The sequence below is a fragment of the Aquarana catesbeiana genome, linkage group LG04 (genome assembly GCF_042186555.1).
Source record: "Aquarana catesbeiana isolate 2022-GZ linkage group LG04, ASM4218655v1, whole genome shotgun sequence".
NCBI lineage: Eukaryota > Metazoa > Chordata > Amphibia > Anura > Ranidae > Aquarana > Aquarana catesbeiana.
In genome coordinates, this window is record NC_133327.1 from 124,482,824 (window position 1) to 124,496,894 (window position 14,071).

The 14,071-nt window shown below is 42.0% G+C and overlaps 1 protein-coding gene across 4 annotated transcripts in view; it reads right to left on the reverse strand.

Moving 5' to 3' along the window:
- EPHB1 (EPH receptor B1) overlaps positions 1-14,071 on the reverse strand; it is a 453,260-nt gene that overhangs the window by 26,122 nt on the left and 413,067 nt on the right. For 2 of the 4 annotated variants that reach the window (XM_073625507.1, XM_073625511.1), the window contains exons 14-16: positions 12,170-12,363; positions 10,019-10,174; positions 8,118-9,194 (exon numbers count right to left, since the gene is read on the reverse strand). In XM_073625507.1, the coding sequence (XP_073481608.1) occupies positions 9,086-9,194; positions 10,019-10,174; positions 12,170-12,363 (459 nt within the window). In that variant the 3' untranslated portion in view covers positions 8,118-9,085. Of the gene's footprint in view, positions 1-7,872; positions 9,195-9,961; positions 10,175-12,169; positions 12,364-14,071 lie in introns of those variants that run through there. The other 2 variants (XM_073625512.1, XM_073625508.1) reach the window with 2 other exon arrangements.

The window sequence follows — 14,071 nt, forward strand, 5'->3', positions numbered from 1 at the left end:
AAACTTTTGTTGTGTTTGTTAAACACAATAGAGATATGACATTCTATGTGTGTAATAGGTTTAATTGGTATGGATGGAGGCTAAATGATCTCTTTCTCTATGTGGACAAGTAGTGTTGAAACAGATTATAAAGCATGTGTAATTGAACAACAAGTTTAACATATTTTTAAAGTGGTGTTCCGGCCGAAATTATACTTTTTAAATAAAAATACCTCTATAATACACAAGTATTAATGTATTCTAGTAAAGTTAGTCTGTAAACTAAGGTCTGTTTTGTTAGTTTATAGCAGTAGTTTGTTATTTTATAAACTTACAGCAGGCCGTGGCCATCTTAAGTGTGGGCATCTGAAGCCAGACTGTATTTCTTCCTGCATCTCATCCTTGCAGATCTCGCACATGCTCAGTGCAGCACAAGCAGTGTAATAGGTTTCAGGTCAGGTTTCCATAGGAACGGCAGTGTCAGAGGAAGTTGCCACCCCTTCCCAAAAGGCATTGCAAATAGGAAATGATGCGATGGGCCACGGCCAGGGAGGAGGAAGTGAAAAACGAATACAGCAGATGTACAGTAGGTGCTGAGAAATTTTTTTAAAAATATCCAATTCGTTTACAGTGCACAGTTTAGTGAGGGATGCTGAAGAGTTGTAAAAGTGGGTGGAACTCCACTTTAATGAGGATTTCATTAAAAATACAAACATAATTGAATAGTTGATGGCAATGTGAAAAATACATTTTTAAAAAAGTTAGAAAAGTTTTGTGTTCTTTTTGGTCATGGTGGACCTCTTTTCAAAAAGAGCCATAGCACAAAAACATTTCAAAATGGTCATGCAATGTTTTTGTAAAGCCAATGTTTAGTAATCTCCAGCCAGACATTTACCTGCCCGTCACATTTTCCCTGAGCTGTTTATTCGTCGTGACTTAGAATTTGAAATATGAGCTGTCAGAAGTCTGTGAGCAAATCCAGTACAAGGCAACAACAAAATAAATAAATAAAACCATGTGAATGCTAAGCTGGGATTTTACTGTTGCTATAGAAATGCCGTGATGAAAGTGACAATTGAAAAGCATCTTGTACTTGATAGCGACAATGAAAGAGACAGAATTATCGGCATAAAAAGCAGGGACGAATAATAAAGATGAGATGGAGAAATGCAGTACAAGAGACGAGGCCCATTAGGAAGTATGGCAAGCTGGCAAGTGTCAGCTTATTTATATTCTGTTAATGCAACACGACGTTGCTCTGTATTTGCACTTTTCTCCTAATTGGAGTCAATGTGCTCTACAATCACAATACAAAGTAGAAAATAGTGAATTATCCACAGCAACTAGAAGTCTCCAGTAATGAAATGGCAAGGAAAATAGACATTAAAAGCCTGTAAGTATCTTAAGAGCTACGTTCATAGAAAACATTCTATTGACTGAAAAATAGCTGTCCAGTTTTGTTTGTTTTTTTCTACAGATGAGTGTAGAAGTAACACTCCACCTGTAAAGTCTCACATTTTTTTTAAGATTTTATTTAAAAATGTTATTCAAAAGATTTTGTTTGAAAAAAAACACATTTAAAAATGTTATCTATTTATAATTTTTTTTATTGCACCAAGAAAATCCTACGTGTTTTGGGGATTATAAGAGCCACCCTTCTTCAGGGTTGAATAAGAACAAAATAATGAAATCTGGAATGGACTGGAGCATAAAAAGACCAGTATTTTAGCTTTTAGCTTGTGTGAAGCTTATTTTTACACAAGCTCAGCAGCCAAGAGGAATGCATTACTGAATCTGATTTGAAAGTGACGACATCAACTTGATGTGTAAGGTGACATGCAAGCAACAGTGTCAGTAGCTGTACCTCGATTGCTCAAAAACAACAAAAACTCCCCTACTTGTAGCGAGCTTGTGTATTTGTGATTTCCGTTTTTATATAAATAAATATGCTAAAATCCTTAACATTTCTGTTCCTAGAAATCCATATGTAAAGTAAAATCAAGCTATTGACATCTCATATGGGTATCTCTGATGTTGATGATTTTATCCGTTTAGGGAAGGGGGTATAGGGACATAATGGGCAATCCATTGGGGGTCTGTAAAAGGATAAGAACCCCTGTTTTAAAGGATCCCTTTTCTAAAAAAATAGTACAGAGTAAATGACAGCATGAAAGATAACCAACTACCTTTCTTTTCTTTTCTTTTCTCTTAAACCGGAAGTAAACCCATCCATAAAACCGCTTCATTTCCGGCACGTGACGGAAATGTAACACTCCCATTGGTTGTGCTCTCAACCAAACTGTCAAACCATCCAATGGCTGGTGTCTAAACTGATCACATGTGCAGCATCATGACAGTTGTAGATTAAACAGAGGCAAAGATGGCAGGTTCCTTGGCTGAAAACGATAGGGGGGTTTACTTACACTTTAAGTGCCACAATTTTCCCTGCCATTGTTTACTCCATGCATGAATAAGGTAGCAATGTTCCCTCTAACACATACTCAGAAAAGGAAAGTAAGAGGGAAGTTCTATGATTGTATTGCTTAATATGAACATGGCAACAAAAGCCACTTCAAAGATTGTTAGTAAATGCAGTGAAAAAATCCTGCTACCTGAGTACTAGGGAGATATAAGAAGCCAGTCATTGCCTGGACACATTTGACACCAGTATACTTGTACGTTAAATGGATGCATAGGGACCCTTTTCCCACAATGTTCACACAACTTTGGCATTAGGCCCGAGGTTTTTGACATGCAGCCCAGCCTTCTCTACATTTGTTGGCTGTCCTAAGATCTATTGCAAACAGAGAATGAGATTTTCAAGCATTACTAGAGAGTAGCCTGGGAGGACTTTTTTACTCATTGCCATCTGCATACCTTACGGTGATTATTGCACTTTTTGAGGAAGAAAGTCTAGCTCCTTATATACAGTTACCTACTACAGAAGGGTCTATGTTAAGCGGAAACCAGTGTGGGCTCCATTTCGTCTTCCACACTTTATCCCTTTCCATACAATCTTGGGCTGCTCCCTAATCAGATGCAGTGCTACATATACAGACTTATCCAGTAATCTGTGATCTTCTGATGAAGCACTAAACTGAAAAACATGTTGGGACCTCTGGATACTTCCCTGCATTACCACTTTATTTCCTATGGAACTAAATTGGTTATTTGTGTAACATACATGTGTTATGTCACTGCTATGTATGAAGGAGATGTGTGGATAGCAATAGCAGGGAACAGTGTTTCCAGGGATAGCTTTGCAATATCAAGTGTGATTTTATGGAATGATTTTATCTATCTTAAGCTATAATAAAATGTTTGTATTGTTATAATTGAGGTTGTGTGTCCTTTATTTTTGGGATTATGTACAGCAACAAAAAGTCCTTGGATTCAACTGGAAAATTGTATGAATTCTAGGTAAAAAAATCATGTATAAATATATTCAGGTTTTAAAAATATCTAAAAAGCCCAAACCCATTTAATTTTGGATAAATCAGCATCTTTCAAATTTTTACTGCTGTCTGTGTCCCTATTGGGGAGATTTCTCTTCAAGTGGTTGTAAAGGCAGAAGGTTTCTTCCCCTAATGCATTCTATGCATTAAGATAAAAAAACCTTCTGTTTCCAGCAGCCCCCTCAGCCCTCCTAATACTTACCTTAGCCCCCTCTCGATCCAGCGATGTTGCACGAGAGACTTGGCTGTCAGGACACTCCCTCCTCATTGGCTGAGACAGCAGCGATGGTCCATTGGCTCTCGCTGCTGTCAATCAAAGTCGGCGAGCCAATGAGGAGAGAGAGGGGGCAGGCCACGGCTCTGTGTCTCAATGGACACACGAAACTGCACAGAGAAAGTATAACATGTTTGTTATTTTTAAAGGAGAAAAAACATGACTTTTGTATCACTTTCAGTTCCTGTCTGGATGGGAACACACTTGCCAACAGTCCCGATTTTCCGGGACAATCCCGATTTTGGGACCCTCGTCCTGATCGGAGCTCATCCCGATTAAATTCCCGGGATTTTGCTTTTTGTCCTGGAAAAACCGGGAATGTTTTAGCAAAAACAGCCAGTGGGCTACAAGAAGATGGTCGCCGCTGCCGCTGTGAGGACTAATCCCCTTGTGTTCAGTGGAGAGGGGAGGCCTCCCCTCTCTACTGAACACATGAAAAACCAGGTGTTGTAAAAAAAATCTCTCAACCTATGCAGAAGCTCGCGGTGCAGCTCCGTCACTCATACAGCTGTTGGCGGGGCTTTACATGCGCGACTTCACTGCCCTTAATTGTGCATGCGCAGGAGCTTTCCACAGTCGAGGAAAATTAGGGTCTCGAGAGGGCGGGCGAGCGAAGGCAAAGAGATGGTTAGAACATCAGCACCAGCCCCGCCTACCCCACCCCACTAACCATGTCCATGGTCGAGAAAAATTATGGACTTGGGCGGGCAGAGGCGGAGAGTTGGTGGGAGGGGCTGCATTTGATGGGCAAAGTGGCAGATGGGCACAGTGGCTGCGTTTGATGGGCAAAGTGGCAGATGGGCACAGTGGATGCGTTTGATGGGCACAGTGGCTGCGTTTGATGGGCACAGTGGATGCGTTTGATGAGCACAGTGGATGCGTTTGATGGGCACAGTGGCAGATGGGCACAGTGGCTGCATTTGATGGGCAGATGGGCACAGTGGATGCGTTTGATGGGCACAGTGGCTGCATTTGATGGGCACAGTGGCTGCGTTTGATGGGCAAAGTGGTAGATGAGCACAGTGGATGCATTTGAGGGCAGAACAATGTACATTGACAATGCTATGCACGGGGGGCCCTCCCCCCTCTCCAAGCTCCGCTCTATCTCCCCCTCCCACCAACTCTCTGCCTCGGCCTGCCCGTTCAAGTCCATAATTTTTCTCGACCATGGACATGGTTAGTGGGGTGGGGTGGGCGGGGCTGGTGCTGACGTTCTAACCATCTCTCCGTCTCCACCCACCCGCTCAAGACCATAATTTTCCTTGACTGCGGATAGCTCCTGTGCATGCGGGATTAAGGGCAGTGGAGTCGCGCATGAGCGGTAAAGCCCCACCAACAGCTGTATGAGTGACAGAGCTGCACCGGAAGTGATGCGGTCGAGCTTCTGCATAGGTCAAGAGATTTTTTACAACACCTGATGTGAGGACGACTCCACACATGGGGACGGATGCTGATGTGATGAGGACTCCACTGATGGGGACACCACATGTAAGGAGGACTGATGGGAACACAACGGGCATGTAAGGAGGACTGATGGGGACACCAGATGTAAGGAGGACTGATGGGGACACCAGATGTAAGGAGGACTGATGGGGACACCAGATGTAAGGAGGACTGATGGGGACACCACATGTAAGGAGGACTGATGGGGACACAGATGTAAGGAGGACTAATGGGGACACCACATGTAAGGAGGACTGATGGGGACACCACATGTAAGGAGGACTGATAAGGACACAGATGTAAGGAGGACTGATGGGGACACCACATGTAAGGAGGACTGATGGGGACACAGATGTAAGCAGGACTCTGCTGATGGGGACACCACATGTAAGGAGGACTCTGCTGATGGGGACACAGATGTAAGGAGGGCTCCGCTGTTGGGGACACAAGATGTAAGGAGGGGCTCTGCTGATGGGGACACTGATGTAATGAGGGACTCTGCTGATGGGGACACCAGATGTAAGGAGGGACTCCGCTGCTGGGGACACAGATGTAAGGAGGGACTCCGCTGCTGGGAACACAGATGTAAGGAGGGGCTCCACTGCTGGGGACACACATGTGAGGAAGGCTCCGCTGATGGGGGCACCTGATGTAAGGACAGACTCTGCTGGGGGCACCTGATGCAAGGACGGACTCCGCTGGGGGCACCTGATGTAAGGACGGACTCCGCTGGGGGCACCCGATGTAAGGACAGACTCCGCTGGGGGCACTCGATGTAAGGACAGACTCCGCTGGGGGCACCTGATGTAAGGACGGACTCCGCTGGGCGCACCTGATGTAAGGACGGACTCCGCTGGGGGCACCTGATGTAAGGACGGACTCCGCTGGGGGCACCTGATGTAAGGACGGACTCCCCTGGGGGCACCTGATGTAAGGACGGACTCTGCTGGGGGCACCTGATGGCATCTGGTGGCGTGCAACAGTGGCAGGTGACATTATGGTATTATGGTGAGTTGAATGATTTCATTTTATAATACAATGAAATAATAGAAATAATGTGCTTCAATCATCCTGACACCATAACAACCATGGTGCCGGGATGATTGAAGTGCTAACACCAGGTGTTTAGAGTATCTTTATTTGCTGATTGTTAAACTCTGGAATACACATTTCTATTGTGGTGTAGGATCTGGGGCTGCTGTCCCTCCATCTCTCTCCCTCTCACCCCCTTTTCCCCTTTCCATCCCTCATTCATCTCAGACTCTAACCACACACCCTTTGAGCCACGCCCCTTTAAGCCAAACCCCCGATTTCACGTAAACCACACCCATTTTGGGCGCAGCACGCTTCGCTCCCTGCATGTTTTGTTTTTCCTATGCCACGCCTACAAACGCATGCCCCACCCCTAATTATAATGTGACTCCGCTTACAGCCAAAAAAATGCCCCTAAAACATTTTTTACACTGTTGCCAACTATGCAGGAAGTGATTGGAAAACTTCCCAACAGATATGCAGACAAAAATAAAACCATATTTTTGATAGAGTGAGTAAGGGTTAGAACGTTTGACAATGTTTTTAATATTGGCTTGCCTTCCCATTCCATTCACAATTGCACCTCTCTTTTCTTGTAAGGGTGACACAGCTACAGGAAGTGAGGATCACAGACAGAAATAGAAACATGACAGAAATGTAAACTAAAGACTAAATAAACAAAAGTTATTAGGTTTTCAATTATTTTTTAAACTCCTGCAGAAAGCTCACATTAAATATGCTGTGAGCGGGTGGCAGTTACAGGCACAATCACATTCCTGTACGTACTTGATTGGACACAGCATGATCGGCTTTGTCCAATCATACAGAGTTCTGTGTTGACAAACAATATGTGCATAGGAACAGCAATCTATAGGAACAAGCAAGGAGAATAAATAACCAGATATTAAAGTAAAAGCAGCACACATTGCACAAATTACACATTGTTAGGCACACAGTCAACTCCCTGACTGCCTCTAGATGGTAACCCCTTCCCAGCCATTGTCAGTCAGTGATAATACTGTAAAGTGTCATTGTATAGTATTGTCACTGATCACTGTATTAGTGTAACTAGCAACGTCAGTGTCAGTTAGTGATCCTCCTAGATAGTATCTGTTACCTTCAGATTGCCTGCCACTATATCACAGTGCCACTATAAGTCATTCTTCACCACCCATACAGTATAGTATCTATAGCTGCGTAAATTCAAGTATAAATACCATAGTTTGTAAATGCTATAATTTTTGAACAAACCAATTTATATACACTTATTGGGATTTTTGTTTACCAAAGATGTAGCAGAATAAATTTTGGCCTCAATTTATTAAGAAATTCAATTTTTTAATTTTTTAATTGGCTATGTTTTATAACAGAAAGTAGAAAATGGTGTTTTTTTCCCATATTTTGCGGTCTTTTTTCATTTATATAATAAAAAATAAAAAAACTCAGCGGTGATCAAATACCACCAAAAGAAAGCTTTATTTGTGTGACATAAATGATAACAAATTTTTTGGGGTACAGTGTTACATGACCATGCAATTGCCAGTTAAAGTAGCACAGTGCTGAATAGCAAAAAAATGCCCTGGTCATGAAGGGGGTGAAATGTTCCGGAGGTCAAGTGGTTAAAAGTCTACAAGACACTTTTGATTGTAAGCCTATCTGAAACTCACAAACTGTAAATTATGTTACACATTCCAGAGAAAGCTGTTTTTATTATTCTAGAATAACATCATGACACATTGGGGTTCATTAAAAGAGTATACAAATCTTTGTTCTACAGCAATGGCCCATTCATTTATTGGGCATTTGTATTCACTGCATAGTAATGGCTCATCCTACTCTGTAAAGGGCTACAGATACAGTATATCCAAAACATGACCCCAGAATGCAGTTTCAACACTATTTAGCAGAAGACATCAAAATATGCTGGTTCTCACCTCACGAGCTAGAAGATTCTGCTGCCAGGCGTACATTAAATAATTCCACAACTGATAAGATGGTCTTGGGTTTATGCACAAGCCCAGTGTTCTTTATGTCATGTTATTCCAGAATTACACCAACATTCAACTTAAGCAAATGTCCTCATTGTCCCCATCCATAAGCTGGTTCCTGGCATTGTTTGGCTTCCAAGACAAAGTCTGATATTATCCAGATAAAGTTCCATAAGAAAGAGAATTTGTCCTCTCTGTGTAGTAGACCTCAATCCCTCTATATACATGGAATCCACAGCTCTCGTATCTGTATTTTTAATTTTTTGACATACAGGACACAAAGGTAGACACAATGTCAGGTAATCATCCTGTTTTTTTTTGTTTTTTTAGGTTTTTCCTTTTTTTTGTTTTTGCCAAAAAATGCAAGCAAAAAAAGAAGAAAAAATGTTTGTTCTGCCATACAAACGCATCTTCAATATGAAGACAATCAAAACAATAAAGAGAAGATGGAAGTGTGCAGTTGCCTTCCTCCTTGATGCAGCAACAGTGTCAGAAATGAGGATACATGTGGCATCCATTCATGGGTAAAGCGGGCTTAATGTGGCATCCTCCATCCCTTTGCAATTGTATGATGATGAAATTAAGCACCTTTATTTCAACCAATACCGCTGATGTTCACAGGCAAGACCTCAAGAGATGTCCAACCATTCTGAAACATCGGTCATCTGAAAACACAGTGTATATCCATCAGCTGATGTTTTTGTTTATTACATTTTTTTAGATCTGCACTGCTCTACTTGTAAGAGGCAAGGTATTGGCCTTCACGTTCCTGACGGGTGGTCCACCATTGATCCTGAAGTGCTACTTCTTGAGTTGCAAAGTTCATCTTCCCCCACTGCCCAAATCTTTCATATCTTCAACCTCTTCTCTTTCCCTCCCCCACCCTTGAGGGATCCCTCACCCATCCCAGAGTCTCATGCCATAGAGGTGGGTGACTGGCTCATTTGGACCCTCATGGACTGAATACAGTTCAGGATTTTTTTCTGGTGTCCAGCTAATGTAATTCCTATCCTCAGGAGGTCCCTAAAAAGAAAAAACAATATTTCAGAGATATTATATAAATAGACGGACATATAATATTAATTGACACACGGCAAACCATGAAAGATCTAATATGAATGGACCAAATGTACAAAATTCTGTGAAAGTGTTTCTGCTCTCTCTTATGTTAGTATGGCTTTTGAATTCATATTTGCTCTTGTTATGTAGGCAACTGTTGTGAAACTAACTGACCAGAAATCTGCAAAACTGCCACAGTGCACACATTTTGACATCTTTATTTTGTGACCTCCCTCATTTGGTTACATGACATCTTGGAGCCCACCAAAAAGTTGGTGCTGGAAGATTACCTTTTGCCAGAAGCTAATATTGCAGGTCTGAACAGGGAGCAGGTAGCTATATAATGCTCAGCTTGTGTCACTGACTATGAGTCTCATTCTTATTGATGTCTGATTATTGAAGTATCATCACTCTGGACCACCAGCCTAACATTTCTAATCAGTTGTGGCCCTGAATGCAATCCAGCCTAGTCCTCCCATGATACAATTAACCTTACTTATATATATTGTTCAAACACTGGCATGATGCATTTTAGTTTACAGCCAGCCCTGGTGGTAACCTCACTGAATCATCAAGGGCTATAATCCCCTACACAGTTTCCTTGTTTGCTGCTCATATTTAAATGAAGATCAAAGGGAGACACTGGCTCTTTCTTTGACAGGCAGTAAAGGAAGAAGTGCAGGGGAACATGGTAACTTGAAACCCTTAACATCCTTGAAGAGGTATCTCACATCAGGTATTCATATCCCAAGTTTTAGCTGAAGTCCGCTTGACAGATGAATACATACTCTGGAGTCATCTGGGCAACAAGCTGCAATGAGGTGAAACCAGAGCTCAGGAAGTTATCTCTGTACTGTCCCATTTTGATAGCACTCAACCAGTCATCCACTGAGGTAAAGGCTGTGAAGTCTGGGATGGAGCGGTCAAGCAGTGGCTGGGAAGGCCTGTAAAAATATGAGACATCATTAGCCTATTATGGTGGCACCTAGTGTTCAATATATTACATATGGTAAGTAGTCAGCAGGACGCATATGCCTACACAGTCAACTCAAGCCAGCACCTACATATTTTAGAAATAGAAGTTTGTAAAACAGCTCACCACATTAAAGTTAAACTACGTTTAGGTAGCAAACATGATCTTGTATAGCAGGTAGGTCCCCTGTAAGTCAGCTGGAGAACCACTTGTCTATGGTTGATAGGAGAGGTTGCAAGGTGGAAAAGAGGGCTGTTGGAAGGGTGAATAAAGATAAAAGATGGCCGCAGGAGGGGTAAGAAGTTCCTGGATGAGGTACAGTTGGAATAATCAGTATGAAGAGGTATTCCTAGAAGAGAGGCAATCATAGGGGAGGGGTGCAGCCAACGTGATGAAGGGGTACAGGGTGCTGGAAGATTGATTGAGGAAGGGATCATGGTGGGAAGGAAGGAGGTGAATGATCAGGGTAAAAGTGACATACACCTAACAAATATTCACCCATGCTCATAGGTCTTTTTTACAGGGTAAAGGTGAATTGCAAGGACTTGCAAGGGGTGTCTAGAGAGGCTTCATAATACTAGACAGGGGGGTTTATTTACTAAAGGCAAAACCCCTTTGCACTACAAGTGAACTTGGAAGTGCAGTCGCTGTAGATCTGAGGGGGACATGCAAGGAAAAAAAAACAGCATTTTTGCTTGCACATGATTGGATGATAAAATTAGCAGAGCTTCCCCTCATTTCAGATCTTCCCCTCAGATCTACAGTGACTGCACTTCTAAGTGCACTTGCAGTGCACTTGTAGTGCAAAGTGAATTTGCCTTTAGTAAATCAACCCCAATGCATTGTTAAAAAATTGCACTCTGGAACAGGAAAATAAATAATCCTCAGATATTTGCACAACTACTGCTACTCTCTCACGTTGGGGTTGAGTTACTAATACTGGAGAGTGCAAAATCTGGTGCAGTTGCGCATGGTAGCCAATCAGCTTGTTTATTTAGACTTTGACAAAAAACCTGATTAGTTTCTATGCAGAGCTGCACCAGATTTTGCACTCTCCGATGTTAGTAAATCAACCCCATTGTCTTTGCAAGGCTCAAAACATAGTTCAGGCATGGGGGGGGGAGGGGAGGAGTGGGGGGGGGGGTTGGTCCAGTGTAAACAGTGCAGATAACCAGGTGGATACTTTCCCAGGAAAGCAAAAGGTGTTACCTGATTTTGCAAATCTGTCTGCAGATTATTCATTTCAGCAAAAATATTCACACAATATTATATGTGCATTTAATGTATTTTTGCTATGTTATTTACCTGTTAAAATCACCCTTGTGTGAACATCCAAAAGACCTGAGACTGGGCACTGCCATCTTGGATGTGATTTCAGTAGCCCCAGGAGACTCAAAGCTAACACTCTTTAATATTTCATTTCACTCCTCCCTTCTGCTGCTACATAAAATTATATGTAAGGAAGTGAGATGAGGGGAGCTAGGCCAGCACAAACAGGAATTAGTCCCAGAAGTGAGGGGGCTGTTCTAAGGAACTGACTAGTCAAAATTTCTAGCAAGTTTAAAGGCATGGTTCAAGTGAATATAAAATAATTTTATGGAGAGAAAAACACTGTAAGTAAGCATTTAAAATAATTGAAACACTTTATCTTGTAATCTTTAGCGTTTACAATACTTTAATATTTGTCTTTCTCTGCTTTTACCTGCATTTTTTAAGATGGTGACAGGGTCTATTTAAGCCTTTAAAAGCATTGATGAAATAGATAATTTTTTTTATGTACAGAAAAGATACAGTCACAGCATTTGAAGGCCTAAGTGTATGACTCAGGCTACAACCTGTATAGCTTTGTTTGGCAGTGCTGGATGCTTGAATGTAATGTGTGCCGTTATTAAAAAAACAAAATGCCTGTCTTCTTCCAAATGTGCTTCATCTACTAACAGCAGACCTATGATAAGGCCAGACTCACACAGCAGGGATGGTGGCCACTGTTTTGAGGCTGGCGGGGTTCCGGATCATCTTGTCCAGAGTATTGACAATGTCCCCAAAGCGCGGCCGGCTGTTTCGATCCTTCTGCCAACAGTCCAGCATGAGCTGGTGCAGGGCTGCTGGACAGTCCATGGGGGGAGGCAGGCGGTAATCCTGCTCAATGGCATTGATGACCTGTGAAGAGAGGAAGAATCGGTGAGGAGACAGCACTTCCGATGCAAATGGCCATAACGGCAGAACAGAAGAGCCAATGGCTGAACAGAGAACCATAAAACAGGCATAAAAATTAGGAGAACAAATGTTGCATATATTATGTCTGTCTATCAGTTCTGTGCTCACAGCAGAGATGGTTAAAATGCTATCAAACTCTTTTAAGCAGGAACTTTATGAAGTTAAAGTATAACTCCAGCCAAAACCTCTTTTTCTTGTTTTTGAAGAAGGGATGGATGAGACCTTTGTCACATTTTTACGGCTATCTGTGTCTCTGTTGGGAAGATCTATCCTTAATATTTGTCATTGCCATTGTTACAGGAAAGAGAAAGTGGGGATAGAATCCAACATTTTATGGCTGCCACCAGAACAGAATCTGAGGGGATATCTACAATGGAGACACTTGTTCCACTGACAGCTATCAGAGGTGGAATTTTCTCTAATTTTGGGAAGCTTTTTATTTATTTCCCATTGTGTTTAAAACCTGACAGAGGTTTTATTCCTTTGCTTTTGGCTGGAGTTACCCTTTTAATTATAAATGATAAAAAGTGTTTTCTGGTTCAGTGTTGATTGTGGGTGAGGCTTAATGACATCATGGCAATCTTGTGATACAGTTTTAATGTAAATGTGGGCAAGGTGTAAAGACATCAAGGTAAAGACCTGGTACAGTGTTGATGTAATTGTAGTTGAGGTCTAATGATATCATGCCAATGCCATAGTCCAGTTTTGATGTATTTGTGGGTAAGATGTATTTACATCATGGCAATGTCATGGTTTAGTATTGATGTAATTGTGGGTGACGTATAATGAGCTCAAGGCAGTGCCTTGGTACTTAATTTGAGGTATACGGACATCAGCATGGGGTTGATTTACTAAAGGCAAATACACTTTGCACTACAAGTGCACTGCAAGTGCACTTGGAAGTGCAGTCGCTGTAAATCTGAGGGGAAGATCTGAAAGCAGGGGAAGCTCTGCTGATTTTATCATCCAATCATGTACACGCAAAAATGCTGATTTTTATTTCCCTTGCATGCCCCCCTCGGATCTACAGCGACTGCCTTCCAAGTGCACTTGCAGTGCAAAGTGGATTTGTCTTTAGTAAATAAACTCCCATATGTTCATGTCATGATCCTCTTTGCATGTCTTCCTAGTAAAAAGATCCTAATAAGTCATTAGTAGGTTTTTTTGAAAAAATGTAAAGGGACCAATTTGTCTCTACCCCTTGCCAGATGTATCACAAGTAGTGTGCATTTATGGGCTGCACCCCCTATGTACCATTTCCACCTCATACACCTTCTAGGGGCATCTAGTCATTTTGGGGAGCTGTTTAATTACTTCCTATTGTGTCTCTGGGGACAATAACTGCAAGAAAATCTTGATGGGGACATAGACTGTTGTTTTTACAGTTTAAATTTAAATGTGAGTGAGGTATAATGACATCATGGCAATGGCAATGTACAGTGTTACTGTAATTATGGGTGTGTTATACAGACATTGCGACAATACCCTGGCACAGTGTTGCTGTAAATGTGGGTAAGGTGTAATGACATTATGGCAATGTCATGATACAGTGTTGTAATGCTGGGTGAGATGTAATGACATTGTGGTAGAGTGCCCTGGAAACAGTGTTGATGTAGTTGTGGATGAGATGTAATGAGGCAACGGCAGTGCC